Genomic DNA, 14,710 nt, shown 5'->3' with positions numbered 1-14,710 from the left:
CAGTCATAAAGAGTACTTAAACTTCATAGATCTTCAAAGCACTGAAGGTGAATTTTACAAAGGACATCACCACCGAGTGAAGGAGAGGGGCTGTAATATACAGAACTTAAATCCAATATAAGAAAGTTTGTCGTAAGAATGGGGATTGGAAAAAAAAAAAAGAATAGGGACTGAATAATGGAAGGAGGCTAAGAAATCTTATTTGTATGGATGGATGTAAATAGCTGTTTATAAAAATGATTTCCTGTGCTAGATGACATGAGAATGGTCCTACCTAAAGGGAGAGCATTAAATAAGCGTTGGTAACTCTAAGACTGAGGTTGGCATTGATGGACATTCTGTCTCCCTGATGGAACAAAATGTTATTTAGGAATCATCACTTAAATTACTGTTTCAAGGTTATTGCAATTACGAGCTCTCAGGACTTCCAAAGCTGGTGGCTGAAAATGTTCTCTCCACTTCTGTCTCCATTATGTCAGGAAGGGAATATTCAGGAATACTTTAATATGGAGCAGTTTTTGCTCTTACCAATAGTTGTAGCAAGTATAAATATGCTTTATTTCTTTTCTATGCTCTTTAGACAAACCAGTAAGATAAAAAAAGATTACTATGTCCTGAGCTAACAACTGTCCTCAAGTTCCTTAACAGTCCTAAGACAGGCAATTTATTACGATTATTGGGGGGGGGGAGTGTTTCTTTGAATGAAATATCCTAACTGTGAAAGAACAATTTTGTACCCAAGCAAATAAAATCAACAAGTAGGGTGTCCCAAAAGTACTGGTGCAGTTTTAAGTATTAATTAATGCTTGGAAGATGATCTTTGAGACTACTGTAGTAAAAAAAAAAAAAGCATTAATTAATGCTTAAAACTGCACTAAGACTTTTGGGACATGCTGTAAAACTCAAAGGGTGATTGATAAAAGTGGATTTTTGCATGTGGCACAAAAACCAGAGCATGTTAAATTCCAGTTCAAACTAGACATGCACTTTTCTGAATAAATACTGGTCTGACTTTAATATTCATCAATCAAATGTGTATGCCCCTGCCTAAATGCATGTCTGTATTCATGTGTGAATAATATATGTATGTGTATGTATTCTATTTTGCAGGTAAAGTCTAGGCACCACAAATAAAATCCAAAAAGGAGTAAAAATATCACAATAATTCCAAGATCCATAAATTTGTTGTGGGTATTCTGACTATGAACACAGAGCACAATCATTCTATGAGTTGGAAGAGGGTCTCTGAGAATCCCTGTGGCCAAAAGAAATCATGTTGTAACCAATCTGGGGGTGAGGCTCACTAACCTTAGCTGGGATGCTCCTTAAAGAAAGGACCTTACAAGTCTGTTCTAGGCCTGTATTTAAAATTTTCCAGCATAGGAAGACATGCTAGAACTTGTGCTTTATGAGGTAGAGAACCCAGTGTTATCCTGATGCCACAATATGGCATAGGAGGGAGGCTTTAGAGCCACAAAATGCACTAAAAATCTGGTGTCTCATTTATGTGTGTGTATACAAACACACACATATAGACATATACATGTGTGTGCATGTATCTATACACACATGTGCGCACAAACACATGTGTACACATATGCATATATAAACATGCATACATGCAGTTTGGAAATACAAAATCTATTTCCTATCTTAATTGTAAAAATTAAGATACTGTTGGTGTAGAGGATAGAGCTGGCCCTGGAGTCACAGGCTATTCAGAAAACCTCTTTAGGGCTCACAGTATAGAAGAGGTGCCAGTCTGCTTTGGTTGACGGAGCTCTCTCACCAGGAGTTCCCCATAACAATAAAATAACAAGTTTGATCAAAGCAAACAAATGAAACAAAACAAAACAACAGAGACAGGATGGTGTAATGGAGAGGAAGATGGCCTTGGGATCTAGAACTGGGCTCAAAGCCTGCATCTAAAGATGTACTGGCTTTGTGACTATGGTGATATCTTCTTAACCTCTCAGCATACCAGACCACACTCTAACACAGTAAATTACAGATGAGTTGATGATCTATATTTGGAGGGAGTTTTCATAGTGGGAAAAGACCAGAATGATAAATCATAGATCTGAACCAGAAAACCCCAACACAAATAAACCATCCCTTCTAGGTGCTTGACTTGGTTCAAGATGATATTCCCTAAATGGGATGAAATATATCTGACTTGACAGCTGATTTATCTATGGCTTTACTGGGATAGTTCATAAAATGTTCCCAATACCATATGAACTTAGGGCTCCAAAAACTATGCCAGTAAAACATAAGCTCTAGCAGCTTCCACCAGGCTGGAAAAGTTTTCTGCGTGGCTAGTCAAGTACAGTATATCTGTCATCCAGGGTGTTATCTGCTTAAGTGTGTCCACTCTCAAAACTAGCAGGCTGAAGCATTTAAGTGCCGCCTGTGTGCCAGACATCACGCTAAAAGCTTTACAAATGTCATCTTACCCAATCCTCACAATGACTCTGAGAGACAGGTCATCCCCTTTTACAGATGACAGAACTGAGGCAGAGGGAGAGGTTAAGTGACTTACCCAGGATCACACAGCTAGTAAGCATATGAGGTTGGATCGGAACTCAAGCCTTCCTTCTTCCAGACCTGGTGCTGTAGCTACTGCACCACCTAGCTGCCAAAGGTGTTTAGCTACACTAACCTGTAAGGTCCAAAGGGACACTGGAGCAGGGTGGGAATTTGTGTTAGTCATTGAAGTGCCTGAACCAGCATTATCACAGACTCCTGAAGTATTACATGTTATACATTCAGCAATTTGCATAGATACTGTATCACTACAGGGAAGTATTTAAAGAGGAGAACCTTTATAAGCCATAATCACTAAACAGTAACAAATCTTAGAAGATCTAAGTCACACCCTGGTTACACTGGGGCAGAGCCGGAAATGTCTAATTTTGGGGAACTGAGAGACATTCCTCACTTGTGCCTTACCTCCACTCTACAAATGTGCTTTCTTAATGCCTTTTTCAGGTCAGCAAGTTCACGGTCAGTTGGTTCTTGTTTAGCATGTTGTGTTAAAAGAGAATTCCTTTGAACATCTCCATCGTTCTGAGATTCTTTCTACATGCACACAAAAGTATTTTATTTCAGTCAGTGAGAAAGATTATAGCAGCATTACTTATGGCTATGTCCATTATTTCCTTCATAGAGTCATGATCTAAAATCTCTTTATAGGGGGATGGTGACACCGGGTGCTTGGAAGCTATGCCATCAGAGCCTAAGCTCTGGCGGATTTTACCAGGCTGGGTTTAGCGCTGACAGCTGCCTGAATCTGTGTGATGAGGACAAGCCAGGTGAGGTATGCAAAACCTAGATAGTGATGCATAAGATATAATTATTTTCATGGGAGTCTTTCTGCAAATGGTTCTTATGAGCTTTGTGATGTGGGTTGAAATAATGTTTTTTGTTGCATGTGGATGCATAATAAAACCAACTGCACCATCTTCTTCATTTATTTCACCAACGAAAACCCATGAGTCATCATTCCACTTAATTTTCAGTTTCCTTTTGTCTTCAGCTTTTGTTGATATCAAGAATGTCAAGCTTAATAAGCCTCAGTTCCCTCAGTAACACATCTGTGGGTTGGTCATGGACAAAGATCTTACAACGAAAGTGCTGACAGTTGGAAACCTGTGGTTCTTACGCTCTCTGCTCGCTTTTTTTTCACCCCAACACCCACCCATTACTGCAGACTGGGCTGCACAAGACCGAAATTATTTTGTCCTTTTCTTTTTTTAACAGGTGACCAATGCCAAAGAATCTGCCACCATGTGGCCACCTACTTCATATTTGGGTGTTAGTATTCAGAAAGCCGCCTCAGGTACTCAAAAGCTTTTCCAACCTGGTATAACCTGTCAAAGTGTTGTACTGTAATGGCACAGCCTTTGAGAATCTATGATCACCTTCATGACACCACAAGGCATCAGAGTGGGACTTTGTGAAGGTATTCAAAATGATTAATACCTAATGGATAATGGAGAGGTAGGTGCATGTGGGTTATGACACAAAAAAACGCTGCAACAGATGACAGGGAACTACAAATGAGTGATGATTGGCAGATGGTCCTTGTCCATTCTTACACTTGGAGCATCAAGGGGAAGCAATACCCTAACATACTGAGTGGTCTGTAGGCATACTTATGAAAAGATATGAACAAAAGTTACTGAGGATGAACTGGGACCTGTAAAACTAGAAGAAATGTCCACATGATTGAGATCATAAGATTTATCTGAGGTTTTGAGTATTCTCTAAGACATCAATACAATACCTAAAGAACTCTCAGTGTAACATAATATTTACTTTATTGATTTGTACACATTTATATTAATCTAGTTTTTACCACTGGTCCCTTCACAACACAAACTTCTTGAAAATAAGAACTATCAAAATATTTTCTCTAGTTCAGTTATATGAACCACTGGGTGTTGAAAGAATAAAAATTCTGCTTGGGGAGTTTTATTATTCAAGGATATAGAAGGTGATAGTAATTCAGTCAAATCCTCAATTAAGGTCTATGAACCAAAAGATTCCACTTGGTCTCTTATCTTGGACAAGATGCAGATATATCTATATATCTAGTTCTATTAGACTGTAACAATCCATGAGACTATATATCTTATCAACTTCTAGCATCATTCTTTGCATACTGTCCATAATTAATGGAGTATGGTTGAGATTAACTGAATTCCTATAATTGCTATTTAGCCTGAAGATCTCTCCCTGTGTTAATGCTCCTTCCGGATATTTTACTTGGAGGTCTTGTCGGGGTGTAAAATTTTTAAAATGTCTATGTATATGTATGGGTTTACATGTGTATACACATATAAACATGAGTGTATGTGTGTGTATATATGACCAGAAATGCTTCATAGTGCTCCTGTATTCTTTGTTTTCAAAAGCTTGAAGACTTGTACAGGGTTGCCTCAGTCTTCAATGATATAATTTTAAAATTAAATCATTCAGGGGCAGTTAGGTGGCACAGGGCACTGGCCCTGGATTCAGGAGAACCTGAGTTCAAATCCAGCCTCAGACACTTGACACTTACTAGCTGTGTGACCTTGGGCAAGTCACTTAACCCTCACTGCCCCGCCCTCACCCCCAAAATAATTAAATCATTCTTTGAATTCTCCAGAAGCATGGTAGAAAGGATACTACTCTGAGACATATTATAAAAAAGGAATGTAATTCAAGAAGCTACTTGCTCTTCTTGTTTATTATTCATGCAATGCATTCTTCAACTGGGCCTTAGCCAGAAATCAAGTTTTAAAAAATAAAGCACTTCATAATTGCTTAAACTCTTTTTTTCAGTCTTGCTAAAAGGTAGCTCTGTTAAGTAGAACTTGAATTACATCTCGAACTGGATGTCCAGTAGACATCTTAAGATTAATTAAGATTATTAAGTAGACATGTCCAAAACTGAACTCATTATCTTTCCTCCCAAACTCTCCTTCCTTTCAAACTTCCCTATTATTATCCAGGGCACTATCATTCTCCTAGTTCTTCAGGCTCCAAACCTAGAAGTCATCCTGGACTCTTCACTATCTTTCACACTTCATATCTGAACAGACCTGTTCATTTTACCTTTGCAACATCTCTAAACCCCGCCCCCCACTTCTCTTCTGATGCTGCCATCATCCTAGTGCAGGGCCTCATCGCCTCACACCTAAACTTTTGCAATAGGCTGCTCTGGTGGAGCTGCCAGCCCCAAGTCTCTCCCCAGTCAGATCCATCCTCCATTCAGCCACTTAAGTGATTTTTCTAAAATACTGGTCCGATCATGTCACCTCCACCCCCAAGAAAATCCCTATCATCTCTAGGATCAAATACAAAATTCTCTACTTGGTGTTCAAAGCCCTTTGTAACCTAGTTCCTTTCCAGGGCACTACCTGTCCTGTATTCTGATTCAGTGACACTGGCCTCCTTGCTATTCCATGAACAAGACACTCCATCTCTTTGTTCTGAGCATTTTCTCTTTGTTTCCCATGCTGGGAATGCTTGGCCTCTTTATCTCTATCTACTGGCTTCTTGGGCTTCTTTCAAATCCCAAGTAAAAGTCTACCTTCTAGAGGAAGCTTTTCCCAATCTCTCTCTCTCTCTCTTTTTTTTTTTTAGTGAGGCAATTGGGGTTAAGTGACTTGCCCAAGGTCACACGGCTAGTAAATGTTAAGTGTCTGAGGTTGGATTTGAACTCAGGTACTCCTGACTCCCGGGCTGGTGGTCTATCCACTGTGCCACTTAGCTGCCCCTTCCCCAATCTCTTTTAATTCTGGTGCCTTCACTCTCTTAATTATTTCCTGTTTATCCTTTATATAGCTAATTTGTACAGATTTGTTTGTTTGTGGTCTCCGCTACTCTTCCAAAGCAGAGAATATCTTTAGCCTTTTTTGGAGCATCCTCAGTGCTTAGCACATAGTAGGCACTTAATAAATGCATACTGATTGAGTAAGGAGAAAGTTCAGCATCAACTTGATGGAAAAGTGCTATCTTTAATGTCAAGCCTCAAGTTGGTAACAGGAGACAGGATTCAGAATCTGGGCAATCCTTGTTTCTAAATGATGTCTCTACAACATGGTTTCATTATCTATATGAAGTGCCATGACTTTCTGCATGTCAGGACATAAAAGCAAAAACCAAAAAGCAACACCAAATAGAAGTCGTTTCTATATTATTCTTTCTTCTGGGTTTCTATACTATTGCTGTTCTCCAGTAGTATATATAATTAAAAATTGACTCTATTCAATGTAACAAATATTTGCTAAACACCTAACTATGTGCATGGCTTTTTACTTTATATATATGTTCAATGGAAACATCAAGTTGCTACCAAAAAAAGACCACAGATGAGGGATATGGGATTACAACTGTTACTGCAACAAAAGGAAAAGTCTGCAGCTCTTCCTGCCAACTGTCATCCTCTTTCTTCTTCAAGGACCCACCTATAACTCATTTAGCCAAGAAGTATTTTCTTTCTGGTGACAGATAATACTGCTCTTAAATTGAATAGAGATGTTGCCACAAACTAATTTATTACTTTTCCACTTGAAGGACAGAGAATGAAGAAATGAAAATCCAAGAGGAAAAACCAGCTGAGTGTCTTGTATCATGACTATGTATCTTGTGCATGTATACTGGCTTTTGGGGGACAGGGTGTGCTTTTGCTTTTAAGTATTTAAAAATCACTTTTGAAGCATATATTTAAGGACTTTGATGCAATTATATTTAATAAGCATTTATTTAATTCCTAATATGTACCTGCGGGTTACTATGCTAAACAGTGAGGTATTATAAAGACAAAACCAAAATTATTTGCTGCCTTCAAGAAGCTTACCAGGTGGTGGGGTAGGGGGAGAACAACATGTATATAAGTGAACAAATACAAAATAATCCCTGAGGGGAGAGGGGAAGCACAAATAATTGAGGAAAATCAGGAAAGGCCTCTTTGATTTAGGAAATGATATTTGAGTTGGGCCTTGAAGGGAGTTCAGGAAGTAGAGGTGAGGTGGGAGAGAATTCCAGACAGAGGAGAGAGCCTGAGCAAAGTCATGGAGATGGGAAATGAAATGCCCAGTATGGGAAATAATAACTAGGCCAGCTTATTAGGCGTGAACTATACAATCAAGGAGCAGAGTGAAATCAATCTGGAAAGAGGGATGGGATTCACATTGTGAAGGGCCTTCAATGCCAGACAGGGGGAGTTTATATGTTATCCTAGAAGGAAAGAAAGCTACTGAAACTTATCGAGAAAGGGAGTGACATTGTCAGACCTGAGCTTTATCGGCTGTGGAGAGGATGAATTGTAGAGGGGAGGCACTGGAAGGTAAGGAGAGCAATTGTAGGCTGCTGAAACAGTCTAGGCAAGTGATATAGGCTTGAACTTGGGTAGCAGCCATGTGAGTGGAAAGAATACCATGGAGGTAGTACCGAATACTTGCTATCTGCCTGGATTTGGAGAGTAAGAGGAAGGAAGAGGCAAAGACATCACCAAGAATGCAAACCCAGGGCGACCAGAAATAAAGAAGTTAGTAGGAGGGGTAGGTTGGTTTAGGGACAAAGATAACGTGTTCTGCTCTACACAGGCGAGCTTTAGCTGCCCATGGCACAGGTAGAGATAGCCATCAGGTGTCACATAATAAGAAAGAGGTGGTCAAGAGAGAAGTGGGGACTAGACAAAAACAAAAAAAGCCATAATTTGAAAAGAAAACCAAAATAGTGTGGTTGAAATTTAGGCTCAATGTTAAAAATATCACATTTCATCATCTCTTTTCTTTTAGTTGTGTAATAAAGCCCCTGTTAAATACAATGCAAGAAATCTAACATTTTATAGACCAATTCATACTTTTTTCTTAAAATGAATACTCATTTTACTCAATATACTTTCATTTTCAGAGTAAATTTGTGCTTTATACAATAAAATCCCAAACATTTAATTATATTTACTGATTATTTTTCTTACCTCTAAAAATAGAAAATCTACTAAATACTGTACAGGATAGTAGGGACCTTCAAAGGTGTACTTGGCTTTTTCAGTACTTAAATTTGTATCCGAGGAGATCACATGAGTAATTCCACTTGGTGAATTATTTGGTAGAAAAACCTGCGCCTTTCCAGCATTCAAAATTCTTAAATTAAACAAAAGCACAAAGAATACAAAAAAAATCATAAAATAAGTTTGTTCTGTCATTGGTCTGAATACAAAAATAAGATAACATGAGTAAGGACAAAATTAAATGAAACGTTCGCAAAAATGCCTAAACCATGAAAAGTGCTACAGAAACAAATCGAAGTATTAAATCAGAGAAAAAAACCCAAACCAACCAAGTTTTTTGTAGGTAATTCATTAGTGCAATATATTAAATCACACCTAATTATTTTTTTTTCATTTGGTGTTGGTTAGCTAAAAGGAACAAAGCTGGAACAGAATAGAGCAGACACTATCAGAGGAAAGTAAACAAAAGTTGTAAAAACAGATTTAGTTTTACTGAAGCAAGAATACAAAAGGTATGAAATGGCCTATCCATGAAGATTAAAGAATAAAATACCGCAGATCAGCTGGCCAAATTAATTGGTATGGGAAATAGCGAACTAAAACGTGTTTAGTCACAGAAAAATTGTTTTCTCGTTTATTACTTTAACTTTTAAGAAGTTACTACCTACCTTGTAAGAGAATCTCTTCCTTTACTACCTTCTTTAAGCAGGAGGACAACTTTCCATCTGTGGAAGGCCCCTGGAGCACCAGTGCTTGTTAGTTCTTTGCGCCATCTTTTAGGTGCAGATTGCATTTGAGGTGAATAATGGGAGTCTTTTTCAATTTTATATCCCCATTCATAAGTTGTTTCATCGAGCCATCTGCCACTTTCGGCACTATTAATTATGTAGTCCTTAGTTAGTACCCACTTTCCTAGAAAGCAAATGAACTGTCAGCCACAAAAGAATTTTGGTAGAGATAAATGGTAATCAACTGAAGATCAAAAATAAAATTAACATCAACCTTTTTCATGCAAATGCAACATTAGAACCTTAAGTAACATTTCCACCATTTTCTTGCACCGTTCATTTTTCTAAATATTAATAGGGGGAACACTTTAATATCATTAAACATTTTGTTTAAGCTTTTTTTGTGACAGAGAATTATAATTCTAGATTTTCTCAAATAAAAGTTAGATTGAAGGCTTTAAAAACTAAAACAAAATGTAGTACTCATTAAATATTCCTTCCTCAGTATTTTAGTCCAAATTTCCATTCTTCTCAACTGTGTTAATGAACCTCTTATTTCTTGCATTATTATACTATTAATAATAATTAAGCACATGTTGCTGAATTAGGCAATCATGCAACATTTTTAGACTATATTTGAAAAAGAATAGACATTCACGTAAAAAAGTTTTAACATTTATATGTAACTTTGAAAACAAAGATTTTCTTATTTCTTCAGCAAAGTACTCTGATTAAAAACTGAATTTCAGAAATCGAAATATATGCATTTCTATAATCAATGGACCATGGACAATCCTGTGACATTCATGTACAGATAATCCAAGCTAAACTACACAAGAACAAGTATCAACTGCAAAAGAGGGACCAAGGGGAAGAAGTGGCATGACTTGGTGCCCTTTTGAGAATATATATTACAAGAAATGTACAACCTCATGCAGGTAAAAAGTTATGAGAGCACCTTAATACTGGGAATTTCATGATATCCCAGTATAAACAAATGCAACAAATATGTTAGGATGAAATAAAAAAAGTACTTGACTGTAGCTGAATTTCAACAAAAACATAGGTTATAAATACCATTAATATTATTTTAATAATTATTTATATATACATTATTCTTTGCTTAAAAACACTTCAGTATTCAAGTCTAGGTCAAATGATTTTTTTTTCTAAAGATGTCTATATGAACACACAATTCAACTACTCTAACATTTGGAGTTATGCAAAAAATATCAAAGAAAGAGCCAGTAGAGGGGGCAGCTAGGTGGCAAAGTGGATAAAGCACTGGCCCTGGATTCAGGAGGACCTGAGTTCAAATCCAGCCTTAGACTTGACCCTTACTAGCTGTGTGACCCTGAGCAAGTCACTTAACCCTCACTGCCATGCAAAAAAAAAAAAAAAGCCAGTAGAAAAACAGCAGGGCATAGGTGAAGAAAAGTATGAACATGGTGCTTGGCTAAGGGTACCAAAAGCAGCCATCGGCAATATTTCTTCTTGCCTGAGAATGAGAACAACAACTAGGGAAGTGGACCAAGCCAGGTCATGCTCTCCAGGTTGGAGGAAAAAAGGCACACAACTAGACTTAAAGCCTCTACTATTTCTCTGAGACATCTTTGAAAATGAGACACTTTCTGAGAAGAGGACAAGGGATAGACATCAATCTGGTCATAATCTACAACTTTTCACCTAAAATCTCCGGGAAAAAACCACCACCACCACCACCAAAAGCCAAAAAGGAAAGCTATGATGCAAATTCCCAGAAAAATAAAAATAACTAAAACTTGAATAATGATAAACAAATCAAAGTGATGAAGTGGTAAGTTCTACAGCACAAAGGATTCACTAGACAAATAAATTATTTCAAAAACACAACTAATGACACCAGAAAAAAACATAACAATAGTGAAGGGCAAAACGGATAGGATAATTATTCACAGCAAAGAAATTAATAAAACATTCAAACTCAGCAAACAAAAGCATAGGAAAAGACCACAACAAAAACTTAAATTACAAAGCAACACAGAAGAATTGAAAGTGTCTTTGGAAGATAGATAAAAGCACAAGAGATGAGTACAGTTGATAAAGTAACAAATTTGGAAAAGAGGTGTTATAAACTTAGGATAACCTAAATGTTAGAAAATAGTATAAAAGAATCTATATACAAAAATCAAAGAAATAATTAGAGACAATTTTGCAGAGTACTTGTGTCTATAAGTGTGATAGGACCACTGTCTTCTATGATTCCTACTCTCTGCCAAGGGTTAAGCTAGATTCTCCCTGAAAGACTAAAGAGCAATCCCTATGACTTGACTGGCTCAGGAGGTTATGTACTACCTTTGATGAAGCTTCTTGATGGCATCTGGTCCTACTGAAATGGTTATATAGGCACCTAAGGGGATAAAAAAGCCCACCCATTTGTAGGTAGAACCCAGTAGATGTCTCAAGACTCCATGGGTCACCATATCCAGGCCTTCTGACTCGGGATGTTTTTACATGGAGGGGGATGATCATTTTTGATGGTTAAAATTAATAACAAACTATTCTTTCCATAGTATTTTCCTTTAAGTTTTAAAAAAAGTTTAAGTAAAGTTACCTGCTGCACAAGCTGCTAAATATTTTTCACTCTTACAAGCACGCTTTGCTATGAGATGTGTGCAATTTCTGTATTGCTAAAAAACAAAAAACAAAAAATATTACTTAAGGAGACTTCTTAATCTTTCATGTTAGATCATTTATGATGTGCTACATTGATCTTACTATTAACCATGTACTTATTTTGCTACTTCTCACTCATCTCTTGAACTTAATATTTTTAAAGTAAAAATGTGGTTTCTACTTACCTTACTCTTAATAAAAATGCAATCTAGTTTTAAAAGCAATTTGGTTAGATCTTCTTTCTCCTTGTCTCTAAATCCTGTTAACTGGACTATGTGTTTCTGGGTAGAATCTTCCATCTATACATATAGACACACACACACAAAGATAATACATTAAGAAAGTATCAAAAGGCATCACTGGCATAATTTTCTTTTTTCTCATCTATATTAAACAGAAAAAAATTAGTGAACACAGATTCATCAACTACTCCATAATCACTTACTGCATATATGCTACTTAGGGGCAAAAATTTTATATTTTTCTTTGTATTCTATGTGCTTATTAATTAGCCAAGTGTGTGGTACCTAGTAAGTGCTTAATAAATGCTTAATTATTGACTGTAATACTCCAACATAGGGACAGCTAGGTGGTGCACTGGATAGAGTGCTGGGCCTGGAGTCAGGAAGAGCTATGTTCCTGAGCTTAAATCTGGTCTCAGACAATTACTGGCTGTGTAACCCTTAGGCAAGTCACTTAACCCTATTTACCTCAATTTCCTCATTTGTAAAATGAGCTGGAGAATGAAATGGCAAACCACTGAAGTATCACTGCCAAGAAATGACTGAGCAACAACAATAACTACTCCAATACAAGCCACAATTCTGGATGGGATTCAATTTGTTTCATTTGTGTCTGACTCTTTGTGACCCCATCTGTGGTTTTTTGGGCAAAAATACTGGAGTGGTTTGCCATTTCCTTCTCCAGCTCATTTCTTCTTTTTTCTTTTCTTTTCTTTTCTTTTTTTTTTTTGGTGAGGCAATTGGGGTTAAGTGACTTGCCCAGGGTCACACAGCTAGTAAGTGTTAAGTGTCTGAGGCCGGATTTGAACTCAGGTACTCCTGACTCCAGGCCCGGTGCTCTATCCACTGCACCACCTAGCTGCCCCCTCCAGCTCATTTTCACAGATGAGGAAACTGAAGCAAACAGGATTAAGTGACTTGCCCATGGTCACACAGCCAGCAAGTGTCTGAAGCCAGATCTGAACTCAGATCTTCCTGAATCCAGGCCTGGTACATTATCCACCATCCCACCTAGCGAAAGGACCTTTACTAAAACTTGAGAAAAAGTGAAGAAATATTCTTATGGTTTAAATAAAACTGCTGGGGAAGAGGTTAACACCCATAAATTTTAGTTTTATGAAATTGTATATATCTAGAGTACTTATTTTTATTAAAATTCTTAGGGAAAATATATACATGTTATCATATCTAAAGGAACTCAAAATAATTTAGTATTATTAGTATATAAATTTGTACAAGTAGTTCACATATATGTATAAACATAACAGGCAAAGGTGCTATTCCCAAGTTCCCAGTCACTTACCTTTGCCAAAACTTTTACTTCCTTCTCCTCAAGTGGTCAGTACATTATTAGGCTCCCATCCTTAATCTGTGCTTGCAGAAAGATGGATACAAATATAGGTAACGTAAAACATTTTTTTCAAGTGACAAGCTAAGTAATAACAAGGAAGGGCAATGTATTTGTAATGGTGATAAAAAAGAACTGTCTTTTTTTTTTTGCTTAATTTTCTACTCCTAATAAAATTATGAATAGTATTTCTCACCAGAGGTCTGTATTAGGATTTAACTGCTACAGACTATGCCGTAACACTTTAAAGACAATTAAAATGAGCTTTTAAAACAATTTATGAGGCTAATACACCTAGACAATGAAAGATGTTCCATACAAAATTCTTAAGATTTTTACTTTTTTAATTTTAACAAGTTGCATCGATATCATTTAATTTAGCAAATCCTTTATTCCCAAACGTCTACCTACTTCTACCCTGTTCTTGAGAATCAACTTTTTTTTTTTTTTTTGGGGGGGGGGAGGAGGCAACTGGGGTTAAGTGACTTGCCGAGGGTCACACAGCTAGTAAGTGTTAAGTGTCTGAGGCCAGATTTGAACTCAGGTCCTCCTGAATCCAGGGCCAGTGCTCTATCCACTGTGCCATCTAGCTGCCCCTGAGAATCAACTTTTCTTTTCTTTTTTTTTTTTTTTTAAAGTGAGGCAATTGGGGTTAAGTGACTTGCCCAGGGTCACACAGCTAGTGTTAAGTGTCTGAGGCCGGATTTGAACTCAGGTACTCCTGAATCCAGGGCCGGTGCTTTATCCACTGCGCCACCTAGCCGCCCCGAGAATCAACTTTTCTAATGAAAAAAAATTAAGATAAAAGAGAGAGTAAAACTAATTGGCTCATCAACTATTTATTTATATCTATATCCATACCATACCCATAATTCTAAACTTAGAGAGAAGAAAGAACTCTCATCTCTTCTTTGGGGACAAACTTAGTAAAAAAAAAAAAAAGACAAAAAAACCAGGAAAGTAGCTGAAGTTTATTTTAAGGAAAATAGTAAAGAAATGATGCTTAATGCTTGCTTTCTGCATAACCATGGACAAATCACAATCCTTTTAGGCCTCAGTTTCCTTATTTGTAAGATGATGTATTTGGACTAAATGGCTTGAGGTCTCTTCCAACTTTTCATCTATGATCCTTTTAATTACTAAGTTTTGCTCCCTTTTATGAGAATAATCTATGTTCTTAAGGAGGATATCCATGATGAAGATAATAGGAAGAAGTCTTTTGCAAGTGATA

General features: G+C 37.1%; 1 protein-coding gene across 2 annotated transcripts in view; it reads right to left on the bottom strand.

The window, feature by feature from the left end:
- The window catches only part of SLF1 (SMC5-SMC6 complex localization factor 1), a 97,656-nt gene that overhangs the window by 55,261 nt on the left and 27,685 nt on the right, over nucleotides 1-14,710 (bottom strand). For both annotated transcript variants that reach the window (XM_043974082.1, XM_043974072.1), the window contains 6 exons: nucleotides 13,435-13,500; nucleotides 12,075-12,188; nucleotides 11,828-11,903; nucleotides 9,175-9,418; nucleotides 8,474-8,639; nucleotides 2,953-3,081 (listed from right to left, as the gene is read on the bottom strand). In XM_043974082.1, coding sequence (XP_043830017.1) covers nucleotides 2,953-3,081; nucleotides 8,474-8,639; nucleotides 9,175-9,418; nucleotides 11,828-11,903; nucleotides 12,075-12,188 — 729 coding nt within the window. In that variant the 5' untranslated portion in view covers nucleotides 13,435-13,500. The remainder of the gene's footprint in view (nucleotides 1-2,952; nucleotides 3,082-8,473; nucleotides 8,640-9,174; nucleotides 9,419-11,827; nucleotides 11,904-12,074; nucleotides 12,189-13,434; nucleotides 13,501-14,710) is intronic.

Source organism: Dromiciops gliroides, chromosome 1, assembly GCF_019393635.1.
Source record: "Dromiciops gliroides isolate mDroGli1 chromosome 1, mDroGli1.pri, whole genome shotgun sequence".
Lineage (NCBI taxonomy): Eukaryota > Metazoa > Chordata > Mammalia > Microbiotheria > Microbiotheriidae > Dromiciops > Dromiciops gliroides.
Note: the sequence above shows the minus strand (reverse complement) of the source record. Positions and strands in the feature narration are given on the sequence as shown.